General features: G+C 41.0%; 1 protein-coding gene across 9 annotated transcripts in view; it reads right to left on the minus strand.

The window, feature by feature from the left end:
* Positions 1 to 23,776, minus strand: part of DNM3 (dynamin 3) — a 169,927-nt gene that overhangs the window by 33,560 nt on the left and 112,591 nt on the right. For all 9 annotated transcript variants that reach the window (XR_007907506.1, XR_007907505.1, XM_051805931.1 and 6 more), the window contains one exon: positions 20,976 to 21,087. Coding sequence is in view for 7 of the 9 variants with exons in the window: in XM_051805931.1 (XP_051661891.1) it covers positions 20,976 to 21,087 (112 nt within the window). In the remaining 2 variants the exon portion in view is untranslated. The remainder of the gene's footprint in view (positions 1 to 20,975; positions 21,088 to 23,776) is intronic.

Consider the following 23,776-nt stretch of genomic DNA (forward strand, 5'->3'; position numbering starts at 1 on the left):
ATTGCTTGTCTGAAAAAAAAATTCATAACAGGAACGTATGTAATTTAATTTAGCAAGTGGACATACAAGAACCACCAGTATCTTAAGCTGTTAAATCTGCCTTTCCCAGATGTTAGTCATATACAAAACATATCTCAGCCAGAGTTCTCATCAAAACATTCATTTGATAATTCAGGTCCTGAGATTCAAAGCTCTCATACACATTAATGGATTTTCCATAAGCCCTTCGTCAGGCAGAGTCACAGTGGTCTACAAATTCTGGCAGGAACTCCTACCCCACTGACCAATGATCACCACTTCCATACTCCCCATCTAAGATGCCCTTTAACTTTGCAAGCAAGAAGTGATCTGCAACATTTCTGTAGCAAAAAAGCCTCAAAACCAATCAGAGGAGGAGTTTGAAAACACCAAGCACTTTACTGAAGTGTAACAAATATATCTAAACAAAAGAAAATCATAGTGTAACAAATCTATCTAAACAAAAGAAAATCATCCATCCAGAAGCATTTTGGATTCATGCCACAAGAACAGAAATTGAAAATAATTGGGTAAATTATTTTCAGGGTAAGAAATGAGTTGTGAGCAACTGTGCTGCACACAACATTTATGACATGGCTTCCATTTTGTATAAATATGCCAAACCCTTCTATTTATTCTATAAAACCAGTAGAAAATGAAAGATTTTTTTTTCCCCTCCCTAAAATAAATTTTAAGAGACAATGAGATTCTGGTAAGTTAATACACATCTGTAAGCAAGAAACATAAAGACTTCATGTTATAAGACCACATTCTTGTTGGCACAAACCACAATGAAACTATAAAAGTTAAAGTCGCTCCAACCTCCTCTCTTTGAGCAAGGTAAAAAGGACATTAGTGATTAGGACTCTCACCTGAGGTCCAAGCAGACACCACATGGAGTTTACCTCTGCAGTTAAGATCACCTGGCTTTACTGTTGCCACAAACAACCCTAACCTCGCCTTTCACTTGGTTATTTCTGCAATTTAACTTTTTAAATGACCTATGCCATTTTCAGTTCAAAAGGATTGATTTTTTCCCTCCTTCTGTTACTGATAAGCAGCAAAAGGTGAAGTCAAGACTCATCTGATGTCTCCGATTTTGCAGCTCTTGTGTAATAATGTACAGCCAAGGAATCCCCATCCTCATGGCAGCACGAGGACAACACAAAGGTCTTTTGGGCAGGGAGCAGTAACTCCCACACACACTCCCAAGGACTGGAACTGCTTTTGTCAAGAAGACAAAAAACTGCCACACCATTAGGGCTCCCCTGTCTCCCATTCCAGGGTGTATGCCTGCTGAGCAAAGCTGGGCAGGAGGAGCCGTGGCTTAACCTACCGTCCCAATGACTGAATGTCTCACAGTGCAGTTACAGACACAAGAGTTTCCCTCTTCTTCCCCTATGGTTCTACTCAAAAATGTTTTTTGCAATAAAATTACTGTGAGACAGCTAAATCCAAGGGCGGGCATGGAATTTGAACCCATGGCCTTCTGGCTCGGAGGTGAGACTATTCCTAACTGAGCCAAAGTGACACATACATAATATGCTTTCAAGGTTTTTAGAGAGCTCTGTCATGATTTAAAAACACTAAGTCTTTGTGGTACAAACCACAGGGCAGGAAAGAGCTGGGGCTCCCTTTTTACTGCTAATTTTAGCCGATGAATTGTTTATAATGTCCTGCAAAATACATAAAGCCTTATTCTGCCTTAAGCCAAGAGAGAACAGCCCTTCAAAACTGATTCTTAATTATAGTGTTCCCCTGCTAGATGGGATGGAGCAGGTTCCAAAATTGTGTCAGAGTATATGAAGTGATAAAATGAGGATGGGTGAGCTATTTTTAAACACACTCAAAGACTTTGAGGTCAAAATCCCTGAATTTATAGCCTTATGACCATATTAGTATTAATCCATTCATGGATTATTAAGACCTGCGTTGCAAGATTCAAGTACTTAATTTGAGACACCTTCTGGCTTCAGAGCACGTGTTTCCTACCAGTCTGCCTGCCAAACTCAGGCCCCCCAGGGAGCCACCTTTAAGCACAGGTTATATGCCTGCTGCAGACAGGCATTTGGGAGACAAAGGGGACGAGATGCTTCATTCTCAGCGTGTTCCCTCCTCCTCTCTTTTCCCAAGACATTCTGCAAGTGAGAGGCCTTTCCAGATGGGCAGGAAGTGAGTGCATTATAGAGAGTTTGAGGAGTCTTAGGCAAAAGCACCTTATTGCTCCTTACCCTGCCCAGTCTGGAAAGCTAATCCAGCTTCAGGTCCTGGTGATATTCCCTCACCACAGTTGTGTTTCCATCTGAAGAGGGCAGCTGGGCACCTGCTGCTGGGACAGGATGGAGAGGAACATTTGGCCTGGTTTAAACAAAAGTGACCCTGTCCTCTCCTACACAGTTTGTTCCCCACCACAGGGAGAGAAGCTCCACAACAACTCCTGAAACACACCTTCAACTATTTAGAAAATCCAAATTTGTCACAAAATCATTGTTCTGCTCATGGAAATAAACCATGTACAGGCATCACCTGGGAAGGACTGGCCCTGCCTTTGCCCCCACAAGCTTCCCAGCACTGCTGAGTACCACTCCTGATCTCAGGCTTAACTCATGGCAGCATCTGGCTGTGTTAAAAATCTGTCACCTGCTGTACACATACTGGTTTCTTTTCAGCCATGATCAACATATACCTTTTTATTTCAAATAGGAAAAAAGTTATGAATTCAGAAGAAACCAAGTGGACAGAATTTCCCTGCTTTACAAGTCAGAGTGGAAATAGACCCTTTTCCCTGTTGTCCTTTACAGTGTACATTACCTTTAGGTACATCTTTCTCTAGAGGCCAAACCAGTGGCAGCAAAGGCTTTAGGGCTCTGAGGACACTGCAAAATTATTTGCACCATTTACATTGTTAATTTTGTAACTGATGTAAGGTTTTATGGGAAGCCACTGCGCAGAGACGAGCCACTATACTGGAAAAGACCAGACGGGAGTTAGAAATATCAGAGGAAAACAAAAGGCTTTAGAGCTATTTTCAAGTGAGGGGATTTCTTTTTCCAATTTTTGCAATTGCATTTACCTGAGCATCACTTAAACTTGTAATATTTTTTTTCCATTTGGATTTCCATGCAGTGACATGTAATATAAAATACTAATGAACTGTAGATGGCCAAGGTAAAACCAAAAACTAGTCAAAACAAAACTCAAATCCTTTCCTTGATTGTTTATGGATTTATAAAGCCATAAAACCATGTAATAAGTACAAAACAAAAGCCTTGTAAAAAAAAGGTTTAGTATAAAAAAAGGCTAAGTGAGCAGTTAAAAAAAAAAAATCAAGTGTTCTTGGTTCTGTTAGTAATTAATGCATACTCATGTTTAGATCAAAAGGAGTCCCTGAAATGGGTTGTGCATTATATCTACCAGAAGATCACAATGCACTTATTAGCATGAGAGGGTCTCCCACTTGGAGCAATGCTGAATGAATCCATGTTCCTACTTAGGCATTTTGCACATATTTTAAATTTTTACAAATCCATGGTATTAAACCACAAAGTCTCATTCTCTCAAAACTTCCCTGTCTTAGTCTGAAAATCTTTACCATTGTAAGAGCAATGTGGTGAGTTCAGGGACGCCTTCTCTCCTTGAGGTCAAGAGCTGTCATTCCTGTATGGATACAGGCACCCATTACTTACTTGAGAATTGCTCCTTTCAGGAACTGGGCCCAATCCATCTCCAACCACAATCACTAGAAACCTTCTTCCCAGTATCCACTGCCATTTACTCAGACTACAACAACCACTTCCTTACGCTTCAGAAGTGGCAAAGCCAGTTTTAATGCTTGTCCTACAGGTGCCCTTCACGAGTTTGATTTTCAGCCACAAAGAACTCCTGAACTTCACTCTGCACCACAAATCATCCTTCAGCTACATCCTGTACTCCTGTATCCCACTCTGCTCCCAGCAAAGCCCCTGCCAAAATTCCCACCAAGTTTAATAGTGCTGTCTTATTCCCCCCAACTCCTAACTGAGGTTAATTTCTTTTCTCCAAGCATAAACAGAAACCAGCAGGTAAAAAAGTTTTGTCTAATGTGGCACTGAGGCTGTGGAATTTACTCCCATGTGAGAATGGCACAATAAAGTAATTTGTTTAAAAGTAAATTGAAAACATTCCAGTCCTCTCAGGCTTATGACTATTAGCTTTAGTTTCTGCACAGCACTGTAGAATGTCTGGCATCAAAGACACTTTGTACATTGCACTGAACTTGCACTGGACACTGTTAGTGGACCATTAATCACTGCAAACAAAGATCCTGTGCAAACACAAAAAAGCACTGGTTTTTCACATGTTCAGCATGGCCCAGCAAAGGTTAACACCGAAGCTTGCTGGATACTGCACATTTTGAGACATGAAGTGTTGACAAGGCATCTGAGAGGGTGCAGATTTCTCAATTGATAATTACATATTCCACATTAAACAATTCTTATTTGTGCCCAATGCTGTCTAGAATTAGACACATACCTCAGCATAAACTGGCACAATTTAAATTCAGATGCCTATAACTGCATGTACTCCTTTACACTCACATACAGATACCACGTGTGAGTGCAGGGTCATGGGTTAGTGGCAAGAAAATCTACAAGGATTCATGTGATCCAAAGTTCACATGAACCACATCAACCACTGCTGAAGAAAGTGAAGGTTTATGTGAGATGTGAACGAACAAATCAACTTACCCGAGGGAACATGCCTGCATGTTTAGGAGAGCTGGAAGAGGAATAGGAATTGAACCAGTACAAAAACAAAAAGACCTGAAAGCAAAAACCAGTCAGTGGCCAGGGAAGCAGTAAAGGAGGCACAGAGGAAGAACCCTGGTCTGAAATCACAGGTTGTATTTCAGGGTGCAATTTACTGATAACATCAAAGGAGAAAGTGCTGGGTCACAGGAGCATGCATTACTGCTTCCAGCTCCTCATGGCTGTCATGGGCAGCTTCTTGTCCTCCAGACCAGAGCAGGGGAAAACCTGAGTCATCAGTCCTGAAGCTTGCTATTTGACATGATGGTTTCCATTGGTTTTCTCAGAGCAAAGTATTTTGGCCACCAAGCTTTCACAGACAAAAGTTCTTGCACCAACTCAGGTGCAACAAACCTTACTGTATCATCATCACTCTTTCCTAACCAGGGCAGATGTGAAAGGAGGCATTGAGGGAATAAATTGCTACCCTCAAAAAAAAAAAAACCCAACCAAACAAAAAAACAACACTGTGCAGAATCTCCTAAAAGTATCATGGATATACACCCATATTCAGTCAGCAGCTCCACTCCATGGAGTGGGTGTGGAAACACAGCATGAAGGCACCAGCATGGTACCTTCTGTGGAACAGCGAGTGCAGTGCCCACACTCAATAAAATGGCAAGAAAATAGATGCAAGTACAGGCTTGTTAGTCAAACCATGACTGAATGCAAGGCTTTTGAACATACTTCTAAAGAAAGACTTCAAATAAAATTTAAAAAAAAAAAAAAAAAAAGAAAAGAAAAAGATGGCAGAGCATGCCAAACTGATTTTTCTGACTAAGGGAAACTTGACAGGTATTTGGTTCAGCAAAGTGACACCCTTAGAAGACTGGCAAGTAAGTTTATAAAGGCGAATATTAATGAAAGATGCAGTAAAACAACTCTCTAACAGATAAATAAATTATAATCTAGGAAGAAGAACTAGCAGCCCTGAAGGATTTCATCAAAGTGTCAAAGGGATCAGTCTTACTGAAATAAAATAGCAAACTCTTGCCAGTTAAATTTGATTCTGCCCATAAGACAAAATTGTGAGGTAGTGTCAACACAACGGAAGATTGAACATTGTCCTGGAAGACACAGATAACTTCAAGGACTGGAAAACCAGAAAAATAATAGCTATATGCTGACAGACTAATGACAGCTGCTGCGCTGGACTGGGAGCTCATCAGTTAGCAATAACAAGGGAAAAGAAAGCCCAAAGACATCTAACTAGACATCAGATAATTCTGAGACACTGGTATGATGTGGCCATGAAAAGAGCATATGTGTTGGTAGTCTCTGTTAGGAGCAGTGCAGATCCAAGAGGGAACACCATTTTGTACAGTACTGGTGTGATCTTGTCTGAGTCACTGATGGAGGAGACCACAGGCCTTCCAGTGAGAGACAGCACTTGACACTACCCTTGTTTCCAGGGCTGCTGCACTATTTCCTTAAGAGTCAAATGAAACTGCATGTCGAGAACAAGAAGATTTTATCATCATTGCAATGAAACTGCTTCTCAACCTCCACAGGGTAGATCAGTGCAGCCTTTGAGAGCTCTCGACAGTTAAATTGAAATAACTCTGCATCTTATATGAACTACATGGCTCTCTTCCTTCCTCCCCCACAAGATCCTTGTCCATATTCCAAACCATACTCCCCTGTCTCCGAGCTGGAAAGGGCTCTGCATCAGCTCTCACATTAAGCTTGGGAGTATATCTGGTAGGAAAGAGAGAAGATATTTGGGCAGTGGTCTCCAAAAACTCCCATGAGCTCACTGATTATCTCAAAGCTGCTTCTGCTGCTTAGTGGGCCTGGGAAAAGAGGAATATGGCCTTAGGAGAAGACTTCTCTTAAGCCACTGGGCTTGGAAACTCTTGTTGGACCACTTTGTTCATGAGCCTGGAGAAGCACTGCATGTTCCACAGGTCTGTGCAGAGCGATTTAGGGAGCCTCATCAGGCTAGAGGAGAGAAGTGGTGTAAGGAAACAACTCCTGCCTTTCCAAGCATGATTTTCCCATCACTGTCTCCAAACTGGAGGATCAGTGCTCTGAATTTTCACCTTATGTGAGAAGAGCAGGCAGTTGAAAAGGCAGGTAATAGTTGACTACAGATCTTGATGGTCCCATGGGCTGCTGGTTACAGCTTCCAGGTAATGGAGAAGGGGAGGAAAAACTTCATCCAAGACCTTAAAATTAATATTTAAAGTGATAAAAGCAAGTTGAACTGGACTATCAGTACAAAAGACACTTGAGACAGTCACCATGTCAGAGACAAGTTTCATCCAACAGAATGTTGTTTTAGAATTATTGGAGGATCAAATGACACACTTGAGGATCTGCTATTCCAGCTAAAACTCCATATCCATCTAATGAAAACTTTTGGGGTGTTTATCAGAAGGGGAATGGTAGAAAGGGGTGAGAGAGAGGTGAACTCTTTAAAATGTAATTTATTTTCCAACTACCTTCCTTTCATAAGAAAAAAACAAGAAAGAGTTCATCTTAAATTACAGGCAAGCTCTCTCAGCCCCAGAAATTCATCCTACATGTTGATTAACGGTCAAACTACTAGAACTTTAGCATGAAAAATGGGCTAGGCTTCAACTGAAAATTGCCTGTAGCTAATGATGCAGTGGAATGAACATTTTCATTCCAGCTAAACCATTCCTGTTCCTGTAAAAATAAAGAAATACAATCTTGGGTTATGAAAAAGACTCAAAGAACTCTGCATACTTATTGGCTTAAAATAATGCTAGGCATCTTAACAAATCTGTAAATACAAAATATATTACCTGTGAAGTCAAATATACATATAACTACATACATGTACACGCAGACTATAAATACCCCTAAGTGAGGTCAGGGAGCAGAACAGAGGTTGGTGTCCACAGCCCAGAACTTCTCACATACAAGTGCATTACAGAGTTACTGGATTTTAACGTAGCTCCTGACTCCAGCTCAAAAATTTCAAATGTAATAAAAAAAACCCCACAAGGAAGTGCAGCATCTGCCTGGCGAGGCGGCCGACACAGGCAGGACTTGCCCGGAGATCTCCCTGTGGTTCAGTCCCTGGCGCCATCAAGTTGGGCTTGAAATCAAAAGCCATGGAAGGAGGTAATTAAAAGGGACTCTGCACCACTCTGCTGCAGCCACCAAGGAGGGTGGGAAAGGATTCAGAGGTATGTAAGAGCAGGATACATCTCTCCAGTTTTAGTGATTTCCATTATGGAAACACAGAACTTCACGGCTTTTAACCTTTATGCCGCTGAACTCAACTATCAACCTTTTTTAAAATTACAGTTTCAGCGCAAATCCAGTTTGCCTGATGTCAAGAGCACATCCTCCCTAAGCCACAAGTAAGGTGCAGAGTCGATAAAGCACCACAAGGTAGAAAGCTGAGCAGTGGACTTACACACGCAGTGATTGCCACCAGCACTTCTGCTGGCCAGACCTGTGATTTTCAAGGCTACGGAACTCAGTGAGAGTGTGGGGGGGAGGCCACGAGGTTCAAACCATCCTGCTGGCTGCAGGAACAATTATTAAAAGAAATTAAGAGAAAAGTCAGACCCCAGAAGGAGCACAAGACACTGTGTTCCAACTCTAACCAGCTGAAGGAAAGTTTATATAAAAACAATCACTTTGTTAGTGACTCATAAGGAAAGAATCCCTGAGCTTTCTTCAGGGAAACCCCAGTAAATAACATGTCTAAAAACACATGAAGATGGTGTTGCCTGTTCTGTTACAATACTCAGTCCACATGATAAAGCCTCTGGCAGCAGAACAACGCACTGAGCACAGATCTTTTTGGGAAACCCAAAAACCAGTAAGAACTGCTGTGGCCGCTTGCAAAGTCTGCCTTGTACTCCAGCTCTTATATGATATGTCTGATGCTAACTGGAGAGAAGTGGGAAAGTAATGGTTTTTGTTACAGCACTAGAAAGTGTTCCTTTGTTGACTACATGCAGGTGCACTCTGAAGACAGATAAATGCCTGGATTTCAATGCATTCTGCACTGTTTAAAACTAAATGTTAAGGACTCAAATATTCTGCCATACTACACCCAAAGACACTGAATGAAAAGCTTGCAGCATGCACAGCCTCTCAGGAATATGTTATCAGACACACAGCAGGATGGGCAGTACTCTGTCCAAGTCTATGAGGAGTTTTTTCTTTTATTTTTCTTATTTTTTTTTTTTTTTAATTAGCACAACATTTTGGAAGCATGTTGTGTGTTTTTAGGCATATCTTCCAGCAAGAGACTTTAAACTCAGTACAGTAAGTTCATAAAAGTATGAGAAGTCACAGAGGTTTTCCAACAAATGACCAGATCTGAACAATGTGACAGCTGAACTTAGATTGACTAAAAAACTCTGCTGTTGGAGATTCCATGTAGGAATATTAACAAAAACATTCTGTGTCGAGTTTACGTTCTGTAGCAAAACCTCTTGGTTTCTGCAGATGTCCAGGAGGATAGAGTGGAAACTTGGGAGCAACTTCTTAGCAATTTTACCTCGCTCTCTGATGAGTTTTTAGCTTGTTAAGTGTGAAGGTGAACACAGGTTAATTAGCACAGGAAAATTCCCCATCCCAAAGTTATTCCTTTGCATACTGAACAGATCATGTTTTAGCTTATGCTGCTCCCCATATTCTCAGCTGCTGTAGAACCATAGCAGACTCCAGAAACTTTCCAGGATATAGCCAGAAATTTGTCAAGAAAAAATAGAAGGTTGAAAGCATTGAATAGTCATTCCCAAGGGACTGTGAAGTTACCATAGTAAAGCAGTGTTTTTACCAAAATGCTCAGCAACAAAAGCAGTAGCATCACCAATATTTGAACTGTAATTTTCCATTGTCAGTTGGGCGTTGAATTTGGAAGGAATGGTGTGTTTGTCACAACCTCTCAGGTATTTGTGACTATCGTTTAATGCTCTTCTACAGACAATGAAACATGTTTTACAAAGAGCTATGAAACATCAGTCTAAAAGCCACTGATACTGAAGAAGCATGAGCTTCTCACAGAAAATTGCAGTTGCAAATAAGGTATAAGTAACTGCTTTAAAAAAGGAGCATTTTTTAGGTCAAGTAAACCATTCCAACATCTGAAATGTTGGAATTCAACCAGATTCAACTAGAAAGAGCGTAGGCAGGAAGACTTTGCCTGAAAATCCAAAAATGCACAAAAGATAAACAGGTCACACTGAAAGCCTCACCAGAGAAAAGATGTGTATTTAAACACTTCATTGCAAATTTGAGTTTCCTTGCTTTACTGCTGTGTTGCCCAAAGACAATTGCCTGAGAATCTGGCACTTCCAGGGACACACCGTCGATGAAGGGAGAGTGAAGTAGTCTAACAGCCAAGAGATCCAGACTTGGAAGGAATAATCACGGATTATTCTAGACACAGACTCCTAAAAATGCAATTCCCCAGTGGGAAACGCATCAGAAAAAATCTAAATTTTGATGAGAAAATGTTGATAGTTATGTACACTAAAGGAAACCCATCCAGCATCCCTGAGCAAAGACACCAACCAGGGTTCTTTGAAAACACACGTTCATTCAGCCTTGGGTACAGTCCTTTGAAATAAAAGGATGGAGAACTTCATATGCGTGCTTATACCTAGGATAGTTCACAAGGATTACTGATTTAAATCACTTGAACAACTGACCCAACACACCCATCTGAACAATTTTCAATCATACTCTAAGCTGAAGTGGTTCCACCAGGTAAGGACAGACACAAATGAACTAATGTCAAATTTTAGAGAGGAATTCAAGAGAGTCTGGGAAATAATCAAAACAGGAGAATTAATCACCTTTGTCCCTAAAAGACATGTAGATACTTAAAAGATGTTAGAGTGAGGTATTTTTAAAGAATAAATGTCCTTTGCTGGTCAGACTAGTGACAAACAGGTAGTTTGCCCCAAACCCCTCTGTTTCCAGAAGCATTCAATGGTTATTGACGAATCTTTCACAAAAAACTCAGGACACTGTCCTGTAATTATCCACTGATTCTCTCATGTTGTTCTTTGACTGCAAGGAATGATGTTCTTACTCTTGGTTTATAAAATGGGATCCTGGTCCTCAACTGTAGCTTCCAGACAAATAGTATCTGTTCACAATATTAAAACCAGCTGCTGGAATGGCATCATGCTGTGGCTTACAAAAGACACTGTACACAGACGATGGAACCAAATAAAAGAAAGAGGACATGGGCAGAAATCACAGCCCCAGTCAGACAATGCCAGGACTGCTTCTAGAAAAGGGGAACTTTGTTTCAGCAGAACACTAATCAGAGTACGGAAAGCGCAGAAAAAAACCAACAGTCCCCTGTAAATGCACAACGCTAAGGACAACACACCCAGTCACAACAGGTGAATGTCTCGCTCTTCTAGAAGCTGATACCATTGATTTCCCCATGCCTATCTTCCAGCCTTTCCATGACCTAGGCTGGCTGCAGTTAAACCATTTCTGAACACGTGCATTCACCCATCAGGTAAAGAGGTATTTCCTGCAGAGCAGTTTATAACAAAGAGCACAGAGAGAGAGTTAATGTTTTCAACCAAAGGCCACATTGGGGCTGGGAAACAGGTGGGACAGGAGCTGAGGAGTGACTGCAGAACAGGAACACGTGACATCATGGAAGGAGAGTTACGTAAGTGGAGACTGCAGCTCCAGAATGGAGGGTTTTACACACGTAACATGGGACTTGATTCTGACTTGGCACATGGAAAGTAGTTATAAACCTATCTCCACAAAACAAGATAGGTAGGAAAAGTTAAAGAAATCCAAGGTGAGTTATGTGTCAGACTAGACATCGCATATCTTCATTTTAGTCCAAAATGGAGTCAGGAAAAACAACTCTCAGTTTCTCCCCATCATCTTGTTTTCTCTTCTAAATGAGAAAAAGGAGTATCTGGCTGTTCACCAGCTGCTCTCCACCCTCATGTCCAATGACTACATTTCCTGTTACACTGTAAATGCTATGGAATGGTGAGCCTGGTGACATTTTTGGCAGCAAAAATATGTTTTGAATATTTATTTACTCCTAATTACTATTCAGCAGTAGGCTTTTGTGCAATTACTGACTTGGAAGACAAGGAAGATATTTTAGGATTGTCCCAAAGGCTTGTGATACTTGTGTGTTTCCCCTCCTGTTCAGTCTCTCTTGTGGGTGACCCTATTCTGTTAGGCTAAAGGGACAACCAGACCTTTCCAACTGCAACTATTCCAAGACCTGGAGACACAGGGACTCCAGCTCTTTGGAGTCCAAAGGACCTTTCTGGCAGAGATTTGTACAGCACAGCCCAGAAGCACTTTCCTCTCCGCCAGCCAACTCTCAGCGCTCAATGACCAGGGCTGGGAAAGTATCCTTACAGGTTGGACACCTTCACTGCACCTTCCCCAGGGCAAACCTCACAATGGCCAGCATGGGGCTGATACTCACACTCCATGATCTGAAACTTCACAACCAGAGAGCTTTCGCATTCCTGCAGAGCTTCAACAAAATCCCTCATCAGAGTGGAAGTAGTACAAAAAGTAGCTGCACCATAAAGAATGAAGAATTTAAAAATATTTTCAATATGCAGATGCCTTGCCAAAAGCACAGTAAAGAGCCCACCGTGAATACATAACAGAAATAAAAAAAATGTTTGCTCATTTCTAAATTTCCTGGAGTTTGCTTAATGTCAGCAGCCCCATTTAAGAGCAGAAACGTAAAACCCTGTGACAGCTCTTGAACCCCCAACCCCGATCAGCAGTTACCAGCTTCACCAGGACTGGTTTTGAAATCATTCCGTCTGTCAGCCTGCATCTTGTTACAGTCAGGGCAACTGATGCAATCCTATGAATCCTCTTTTTCTCTATACATTTTTAACTCTCTCGTGCCAGCAGTTATTTTACTCTCACAAGAACGTGAACCAGGGCTGCTCTGTTTCTCGAGGAGCATTTGGGGAACAAGGTTTTCGTCTAGTTTTTGTTTGAACTAGTAAATATTTAGGAGAACAAGAAGATAGTTTTTATGTGAAACATGTTTTCACATCCTTGAAATAGTGAGGCAGTGAGGAAGGGACTGCAAAACAGCCTGCCATTTCCTTTCCTCCCTGTGTTTTGGACTGCTGTTGACCCAGCATGTGTGCGCATGCACGCTCAGCCCCTTGGGCTGCTCCTTTACACCGTGACTGCCTTGTAAAATCCAACTCATCTGTTCGAAGCAATGACTGAAACACTGTCTATAAAATTATGGCATTTTTCCCACTTGAAAAAAAAAAAAATTAACACTTCATTTAAAAGTTATTTTTAAACCTAGTTGGCCTGAAACCAATTTTAGTCATAACTGAAGTGGATTCTTCTTTTCCTAGACTTCAATGCCTTCCTTTTCTAAAATACACTAGTTAAAAAAAGTAAACCCAGTAAATGCAGAGTTTACACTTCTGTCTACACTGCTTTGCCCTCTGACATATCAGCAGTTTGCTTTTCAACAAACCCAAACAAGTCTTTATTTTTTCTAGTTTAGGAACTTCTCCCGAACACAGACTTGAGCAATCCCAGAGCAGAACCACTCACTTCCAGTTTGAGTCTGGCTGGGGCACTGGCAGAGCATCATCACAGCCAGTAACTGGCTGAGTCAGAGTTTATGTCTGGGAGATAATTGAAGCCCCTTCAGAAACATGGCTGAATTTGGAAAAGAAAGCATCAGAGCTTTATTCCAATACTGATGGCTTCTGGCACTACACCTGCATTTACATGGTAATAGCCAAGCATGATATACATGAACTGAGAGCAATGTTGTCATATATGTAGGTAGAATAGGAGTATCCTGACTTCACCACGTTCCCATTTTTCAGGACTGTCTCAAGAGACAGTAGGACTTCTGGACTCCTTAATGAAGTAGTTGGTCTGGAATCTGGATTTAGTAAAACTAACTCTCCTTAAAGAAAAAAAAGAGAGAAAAAGAACGGCTTCAATCTAACCAATTAATACGTCACCAAGATGTATTTTAAGGAATAACAGGCAAACTGACCTGACAGGAAGAGTATTTTCCTTCTCTTTCCAAAGGGGACTCTGTTTTTCCTAAGAGGAAATTCAGACTAAATTACACTGACTTTATATTCAGTGAACATTTTAATGCACATTGTCTGCACTGTGACAACTCTGAGATGTGAATATAGGACTTATGCACTTCAGTTCTACACATTCTGCAAAGGGTATCAGCAAGCACAGCAATGCAAAATAATCAGAAGGCAAGAAATTCATAGTTACTTTATCCGTAAAAAGTAATTTAAAGAGATTTTCATTTTCCAAGTTGAAGTTCCTCAAGTCTGAGCTCAGCATTTAAGTGTTTGATCCTTCAAATCAAGCAGAAATTATTCACTAACTCAGAACTTAATGATGCCAAAGGAAAGGTAACCTTTTATAGTAAGAAGTGGCATTTTGGGATTTTGATTTTGTTGTTGTTGTTGCTGCTGTTTTATTGCTTGAGTGCCAAGAGATTTGGAATCAAAATTTCCTAAGGACACAGCATCCACCTAATCTTTTAACCTAACAAGGTTAGAAGCTCACTGAAAATAGACTTTGTGAGAATGGTACAGGTTGAGATGTTGTTTTCAAACAGCAGCATCTGGAGGGCTGTTTTGAGGGGATTCATGAATTTTTTTTGATAAATGAGGGTGAAGAAGATGCACAGGGGAAGCAGCAAATCCACAATGGTGTCTTAAGACAGTCAGAAGCTCTCAGCTCCTGTCTCCAGTACCTGGACTGAAGCTACAATGCCCTGCATAACTCTGGGCAATTCTGCCCTCTTCCTCTGCACAAGGCTGTGGAGTTCAGTGTTAATATTAGTGAGATGTGGCTTGCCAACATGTGCTTGCTGAATGAAGTAGGTCTCCATTACCTCATTCGACATGACCCTTTGCAGATTTTATCCAACAAAGCTTTTGAAGATATATTTATCTTTAACCATGTGAGAAATCTCACAGTAATGACTGTGCAACAATAAAATGTAAAAATAAAAATTATTATTAGTCTGCTGATGATTATAAGCCCTCTTCACTTCCCTTCCTCCCCTTTTTCTTAGGGATTCATTAATCCAATGTTTATTTTTACTTTTGTAAATCCAAGAGTGCAAAGCTAAAGGTAGAAGTATAAAAGCAGCCACAGTCTGAATGGATGGGTGAGTACAGGATCTTGACAACTGTACATAGGACAGGATGCACAGTATGAATGCCCCACTGGGCAGCACTAGGAGGAGGGTTACAGCTCTGGTAGCAACCCAGGAAATCTGTACCAGGACAGTCTGGAAGGATTATGCAGCTCTGTAGCATGAAGTTGCATAAGAAGCTCTGAGAAACCATCATCAACCTCAATCAGCCATTCCTCTCTTCTCCTGACCTGTTCTCAAAAACTGTCTGGTCACCTCTCAGGTTTACCCATGTCATTTTCCATGCCACCAGTGCAGAAGAAGACTGTGGGATTTGAGCCTCCACAGGCAGCTGCAGGTTAGTTCATTCTGTCTAATAGGGATGGATATGTAACCTCCAGACTCCAGCATGAATGACCTCTGTGAAAGAGAAGGGGAGGGTGGGGAGGTGCACAGATGAAGATACAAGAATCCTTACAAGGAAGGAACTGGGTCAAAGAGAAGGATCAGGATGGTTTCCTGGAGATTTCTTTTGGAGTTACCTTCTGGCTGACAGCCTGAGCCAGAGGGAGAATCTCTCTGAACCTACAGCAAGAAATGCCCTTCCTCAGAGTGAAAGAAGAGCCAAGAGCTCTCCAATCCTCACATCTCACAGGTTTGCCCTATACCTGCTTATGGGTATCCTGTCTTATGCCAGCAGCTAATTCTGTCAGATGCAACAGGTCCTGACCTCCCAGGGGTGCCCCATAGCTCAGAGCTCTGGAGAGCAGAGCTAGTCCGAACAACTCCTGACCTCCAGACTCGGTGTCTGCCAGTCCCAAGAGCTCTCCAGCATCCCATCCATCCCTATTTCCCTGGACAGAGCATCTACAGTCCAACCTCCCTCCTCTGAGATCAGACCAGCATCCACTGCAGCAGCAAAGCCTTAAGTCAGCATGTCATAAAGAAACATTATAAACACTTCCTTGACATTTTAGTGTACACAGCTAACATTTACATTTCACACCGCCTCCTATGTGAAGTCCCTCTATCCATGCCATCAATACACCAATTCTCTTAACCCCTCCCCATCCAACTCTAAGAGCCCCTTTTCCCAGGCAGGTCAACAAAACAGAAGATTTTTGGTGCTTCTGAGCCCAGCCACTGTGGAGACAGACATGGTCAAAAACTGGTTAAAAATGCAAAAATTAAAAGCACAGAAATTACCAACCTTTAGAACATTTAAAACCCACCTAGGTCTTTCCCAAATACCCCAACAGCTCACAATGAGATGCTATAGACAATATTTCAAAGGCTACTTTCAACATTTGCTGTGAAGCATCTTTTGATGCTCCAGATTCATCTTCCTATGGGTTAATATACCAAAAGAGGAAAGGGGGGGGGGAGAAAGGCACAAAAGCTGTATAACTCCTTTCCGAGGTCTGACAAAATCTCTCTGCATCTTATTCCAAAGTGTGAGATGTGCAATTTCCATTCTTAAGCTCAGTAAAAATGGCGTAAAAAATCCTGGGAACCGCAGTATTATTCGTTTATCAGATCAACATCAGCAAAACTGTCTTTTTATGTGCTGCTTACTTTCAAAAAAACCCTACCATGCATATTTCAGTTCTCCCTCTCCACACCCCACACCCTTCTGCTGCTGTCCAGCTGGAACACATCAAGGGTCTAGAAGCCAAGTCAAATGTTGACCCCACCCTCCTCCATCCATTTTAAGGCACCTTCAAAGCCAGTACACTGATCTAGTTCAGCTTAGCCAACAACACCAGCAAATCTGTTATTTAAGACTTTAGTGCTGGGTTTTTATAACTGCCCATTAATACAAGCTTTGATGTATGGTCAAAAAACCCAGCTGTAATGAGTTTCACCAGACTGTAGTAACCTTTCCTCAGAAGGTCTTTATTACTATACCTTCATAATCTTTGGGCCCAACACTTTTATAGTATCATTCTTACTGAACCCCCTTAAAAAGCAACACTCAGCAACACTTAATACTTTTCCTTCCCCAAAATTAAAACAAAGGGCACATAATAGTTTTTGTAGAAGACACTTTTGCACTCCCATTTTTCATAGCAGTTTGCTGTTAAGAGCATGCAGGTAATAGCTGTGTGAACCACAAGACAAACCAATTTTCATGCCAAAACCCTTGTGACAGGATAGAGAAGTAGTTTGTAAAAGGACAACCAACTTACTTTGTTGCTCCCCTTTGCAGGATGCAGCAAGGAGGAAAGAGGGGGGAAAAAAGAAATATTAGATACATTTATTTTACATGCATTCAGCCTAACTTGTACAGTTCTGGAAATGGCTCAAACCAAATGAGGAACTGACTCAGGGAACATTCACTGAATCCCGTAGTTAGAGAGCTTCCAGGGGAACACAGGACATTTAAAAGGGATTCAAAACATTCAAAATGTTTTCCTCTCCACACAAACATTCTGATCCCACTTTTGCTTCCTTCAGTGTCAGTCAGAACAGCGCCTGGGAAGTCAGTGGACACTAATATGAGAAAGAAGAAAACGAGGCCTGAAGTGATCTAGGGATGGGATGGGAGCCAGAGGGATTTTCGTGTGTTGGTAATACTGAGCTTCCAGTACGCAAAGCAACCCACTAAACATGTCTGCTGAGCCCTGCATGACAGCCACTCCCTGCAACTTGCCAATGAATGGAAAGTTTCATGATCCAAAGCTTTTTTAAAATGCAAATATTGAATTTGTAGATTAGTAATAAAAATAAGGAGGAGATGGCATTATGGGAGGGGGGGAGGGAGGAATGGACAGTGCTAGCAAGGTAGAGCGTGCAGAGCAAGTTACGACAAACATCTGTGCTATTATTTTAGTTTAATTGTGAGTTTTGCCATGAGCTGGCATGAACAGTGTATATTTTACAGTGGGAAGCCAGCCAAAATAAACACCAGCCTACAGTTGAGAAATAGAGTCTGGAAAGGTTAGTCACAAAGTTGTAGTCATTTGAAAAAAAAAAAGGAGGGTTTTGGATGCATCAGTCCAGAAAGCCTGCAGTAAAGTCAGCTGGTAAATGGATATCCTGTTTCAAAGTGAATTGGCCACAGTGTGATTTATATCAAGAAAGCTGACTTGCATATGGGTTGGAAAAATAAAAACACTGATTCATTGCTATCCGGGTGGCTGTCAAAGCCCACGTCCTGACAAAAGTAAATCGACTGTGGCAAGGAGAGGTGACTTGGCAAACTGCAAAAGAATTCAGGGGCTCATGGAGCAACACTAAGGGGTGATCAGAGATAGTCAGCAAGAGAGTGAATATGTGAACATGAGTGTGCATTGCCATGTGCACAGGCCAGGGAAGGCAGGCAAAATTAAGCAACGAAAAGGAGCAAAGGGGTGATACATGTCCTTTTATATATTAATGAGATTTGTTTAGGCAAAAATAAAAATTATACATCTACAAGCCTGGACTTAGCTTACAGGATTAAACTAGCAGCTGAGACATCATATTAGTGGCAGCAAGTACTGAGCCCCATTACTACTGCAATCAATGCAGCACTACTAAGAAAAAACCCAACAAAAAACAGTAGAAAAATGAATATTCTTAGTTGAGAGATTTGCCCTTGGTGAGAATTTAGAACAAATCTCTCTAATTCAGTGACAAATTCCTACTTTTCTTGCCACTGCAGAAGGAACCCAGCTAGGGGCAATGGCTGTGGGTTTTACACCAGGTCCTTGTGGATGAGCAGCAGAGCTGCCAATGAAAGCATCCAGCTCCACTTTCCCGTTCCCGGCTGCGCACACGCTCCGGCAGCTCCAGGGAGCAGGCCAGCCCACGCTGCAGTGCTCCAGCTCCACAGCAATACCCATCTATTTGTCATTTCTAAGCAGCAATTTTTCTACTGCTGGTGCCAAAGCCTCGGATACTCAGAAGTTCCCAGCTGTGCCTCACACACGAGAGCGAGCGAGAAGGTCAGTCTGGGAAGGGGCTTGGGCACCTCTTTGCCTTTTTACCTCCGGGATCACAAAGCTGTGGGGAAGCACTGGAGTAAAAAGTTGCTGCCATTTCCTGGCAGTCTCTCATACTTAAAAACACAGCCTCTAAATCTTCGAAGGTGAATAAAAGACTGAGGGTTGGTTGTCTTTAAGCCTTTTTTGTATTGTCAGAGGAAGGTGTGAAACTGAGGAGCATGCATAGGACTTGAATGAAACACTGCTCATTTTTATTTAGGTTCCACTGGAGCTTCTAAGGTACCTGGGGCCTTTTAGATTCTGCTTTGCAAAATTCAAAACCCTAACAGCAGACTCACAGTCCACATTTGGACCTCTAGTCCTGTAGGAATAAAGCTCTGGAAGACTAGAGTAGCACTGAGCATCTCTCCTGAACAGCTTGATAGACTACTGAGTGAATTTCAAACTACAGGGGTTTGGAACAATAATATTCACTCTTTTTATAATGTAAAGATAATTCCAGCTCAAAGGAGAACTTTATTTTGACTTCTTTCTACTTCTGTCTATCAAGGAAGTCTCTCATCTTGCATCTAAGACTCCTTTGACAGACCAACTTTAAACAAAAACAAGAATTCTTTGTAAACATATTTTGAATACCAAGTATTTTTAGGGGAAAGGGAGAGACAGGAAGACAGAAGAGAAGTTTAGAAATCCAACTAGTCTGTCTTATTTAAGGATAAAGTAACAAATATATGAATTATGATACAACCATCACAGAATACAAGATTAAACCAGAGGCAGCAACAGGCTTTTTGACATCATCATTAAAACTTGAGTAAGAAAAAACCAAAACAATACAATATTTTGTTCCTAGTAATTAATTAAGTAACTTCTCACAACCAATCCTTGAAAAATTACTCCTGATAGTCTTAGGTAGGAACCAATCTACTGGAACAGGCAACATACTGAAAAGTCAGCAATTTTTAAAAATTTTTTTAAAGGTCTCAGATACCTGGTAGGTCTCCTAAATGAGTATTTTCACTACTCCTTAAAAAAAAAAAACTATCATCATCATCATAATCACTGTTTATTTCTATAATAATTGGAAAATCCAGCAGTTCAAGGATTTCTTATTTATCTTCTGATGGTACCCATGAAACCTGGTATGAAGAGAGGAAGCTGAGGCTTGTTTGCTTAAATAGCAGCAGGAGGAGATGCAGACAGAATTGTACTGGAAGCCATACAGGCATCCCAAGTATAAAGGAAATATGAGGAAGAGAAAGATGAACAGAGAAGACAGCAGAAGACCCTGAACACAAGGGACCATGGAAAACAACCAGGAAGAAGGACAAATTCCATCAGAATCAAAGCATCGTTTCTCCGAAATCTTCCACTGAAGGAATCCAGCACATCAGCAGCCTGACAGCAGAAAGGTGAACTGTGCAATAGAGAAACTCCAAAAGCTCCAATGACAGGATTTTCCTGTTAGTCAGCCTTCCCTCTGGATACATCTCCTCAAACCTTCACTTGATGTAAAGCATCAAGAAATCTAGGTCCAAAAAATATGAAATGGTAGCTGGACATGTTCCATTTCCCAACTTTCTGTCATTTCTGGTGAATTAATAGAGGCTTTTTTACTGTATCCTGTTCAATTTGCTTCACATGATGATTAGCTGAGTAAAACAGCCCTTGGAAAGGTTTAGCATGTGTTTCATACACAAAAAGCATGCAGCGAATCAGTAAAATAAATATACATGATTGCCTGGAATGCTTCTGTCAGTTCTGTAATACAGAGCTTGGGGGAATAAACTCTTCAAAGCACATCTTTACCTCTAGAAAACATTAATAGAAACAATGAAGCTCAGGAAACCCCAAATTGCTCAACGCTTTTACTACACAGATCCAATGAAAAACATGTTGGAAGGTTTGGTTTGTGGTTGCTTTTTTTTCCCTGCATTGAGGTTTGACGCACAAATTGATCTTAAAATATTTCATTATGAATATTTCGCAACTGCCACAGACCAGTGCAATGAAAAGGCTGCCCTTGCTTGAGATATCTGCAGACATGGTGTTTTCCCAGATGATACAATTGTGTTTTCTGACTCAAACAGAGCAGCTACTGGCAAACTAGTGAGCTGTTTAACTTACTGAGGATTTATCAGGATAGACACCGGCTCGTAGCAGAGATGCCTTCCAGCTATCCACCTCCTCTTGGGAGTCACAGGCTAGCTCAAGGAAACGGTAATCCTTGTAAACATTCCTAGAACAAAGAGCACCACATTGTAAAACTAGCATTTTACTACTCTGTATCATGCACACAGCATTTTAAATTAAAAATCCTTTGGGGTCAGAAATTACTTGGTAATTGTTTTGGACAGCAGAGTTTATGAGACAGGTGCTTGTTTAATAATTACATGGAGTACTTAAAATTATCTTAGAACGCTACAGCACAGCTCTGGAAATAATAATCATCTAAAAGCACCATGAAACTACTTAAAATCAATTTTCCTGCTTTTGCCAAAGCAGAGCATTTTTAGGGAAAAAAGGCTGTTGTGATGCAAAGGACAAACACATTAGACATGCCAAAATAACTGCACAGCTTGTGACAGATTGTTGCTGTAACCAATAAATACCAAAATAATTACTGATACAACTTGTTCCCATGTTAAGTCCTTTGAGCGCATTATGTGCCCTTTTTAGCTTTTGGACATCATTAGTAAAAGAGAGAAAAAAAAAAGTAATGATAATCAGATATTTTAAACAAACAAAACAAACCTCTGATGTCCATCATCATAGTAAGAAAACTGGGACACATTTAAATAATACCTCTTGCAGGTAATTCAGATAATGAGATGAATACAAGGAATCACTTAATGGAAGAAAAGAGAAAAGAGGAAAAATACGTATATAGCAAGGTGGTACTTGAAAATTCTCCAATAAACAGAACAGATTTTCCCCTTACGGTTTAGCCATTAGTTTCTGAATTCAAATTCTATACACAGACCTGATCACTGTAAATTTGTCAGCCAACAGTCTTTTTAGGAAAGGCTACAAGCTTAGCTGACAAAGGTTAGGAAACCACATTTTGCTGGATCTTAAAAGTTGCACAAGAGTCAACCTTCCATTAAAACCAGACTGTTCTCTTCCCTTAGCAAACTATGGAGGAAGGGGTTGGTGGAGATCACTCTCAAAGACAGCAATGACAAGGGGATGCAACTACAGAGGTTATTTTTGCCACATATTTTGAGGGGCAAAGAAACTGAATATGCATAGAACCAGAAAATAAAGCTATTATTGTCACTGCCTAGACAAATTTCTTTAGCATTTGGGGACTGGTGGGATTTCACTGTCACACTGCTGGAACACAACCGAGTTGATGTAATTCCCACTCACAGAAGTGCTTCTCCCTTACCAACAATGTCACCAGGCAGCTCATAGCCTTGCTTTTTAGAGGGAGTTTCAGGAAACAGGTAAAAAAAGTGTAATTGAATCTGAGCACGAACCAGCCATGACACCTAATCATTAAATTATCAGCCACAAAACCACAGTACGGCAGCCAGAGCACACCCACCTCTGAAGAGAGAGACATCAGGTATTTTTAGCAGGCTTATAAATTGCATTCAAAACTGCAAAACAATAAAGGACATACTCAGATTTCCATATGTTGGTGATGTAATTCTCACCAATTTCAATGGCTAACTCTGAGCAGTCAGCACCAGGTTCACACTACTCCCTTCAAGAATCCGGACTGGAGATGTCACCAGAGCAGGTTTCAGTGCTGGCCAGAGGGGCACACTCGCACTTCCTTCCCAGAGAAAACAGCCCACAAGGTCACAGAGAGACATTAAAGGGTCAGATCCCACAGTTTAGGCAAAACCACTGACTGTATGAACGACTGAAAGCTCTATGGATTTTTTTTTTATTGATTAGGAAATTTAAAATTAATCCTTTTTCTTCCCTGACTCCGAAAGTACTAATCCTGCCGTAATGCAAATAACAGCCTGGATGACCTCCTCAGATGTCATTACCTTAAACTGATGACAAAACACACAAATTTTATTCAATTTGCAATATTGTGAAACTCTGAGTCAACATTTGTTGAACAATACAAAGAACTCAATTAAAAAAAAAGAGAGAAGCATAATGAAATTGCCAGAAAAGAAAATGCTTTAATTTATTGTTAGGAGAAGCTTGTACTGAGATAAGCTTTTTGGCTAAGTTAACGAAGCAGCTATAACTCTGAAAAAATAGGAAGCTGAAATGGTGAAATGGTACTCTCAGAAAAGATGACTAAAAATAACAATAGAGCAAATAAAGGCTGTAAAACATAGTGATAGGGAAGTTCCAAAAACACTTATCTGCAAGAGCAAAACAACATGACACCAGCTTGTAAAAACATTGTTTCAGGACTGTCATGTCATATATTATACTTTTTGGCATTTTGTGACTTGCTACAACAAGCGTAGCTGTACGAGCAGGGATTTTAGGCAACCGCTTGGTACAGGAGGAGCTGACAGTCCTGCATTCCTGCCTCTGTATCAAGACTTTTCCTAGGTCTAGAGACACCTCATGGCCAAGCAGCTGATGCCTCCAGCTGTCTAAGGCCCTTCTCCCTGTAGTATCTGAGAGCTCCACAACTTTAGTGGAGCTAATTCTACTCCACTGCCACAGGCACGACTTTCAGCACATGAGAGGAACCGAGGGATGCACGCCCTGAGCCAGAACTCATAGGAATCTTACAGTAAGGGATGCTTGCCCCTCTTAGTAGCTTTCTTGCTACTAGACTTCCTCTGCCATTCTTTCTTCCAGAAAGGCTGATAGGCACAGGAACTTTTCAAATGAAAAAAAAAAAAGCCAAAGTAACTTCTGAAAAAAGTGTGTCCTTTTTCTGTTACCAGTGGAATCTTACAAAAACATATTAACATGTTTTACTCATTAGGAATCCACTG

This window comes from Manacus candei, unplaced genomic scaffold (genome assembly GCF_025592945.1).
Source record: "Manacus candei isolate 608988 ecotype Guabito, Panama unplaced genomic scaffold, ASM2559294v1 h1tg000005l, whole genome shotgun sequence".
Taxonomy (NCBI): domain Eukaryota; kingdom Metazoa; phylum Chordata; class Aves; order Passeriformes; family Pipridae; genus Manacus; species Manacus candei.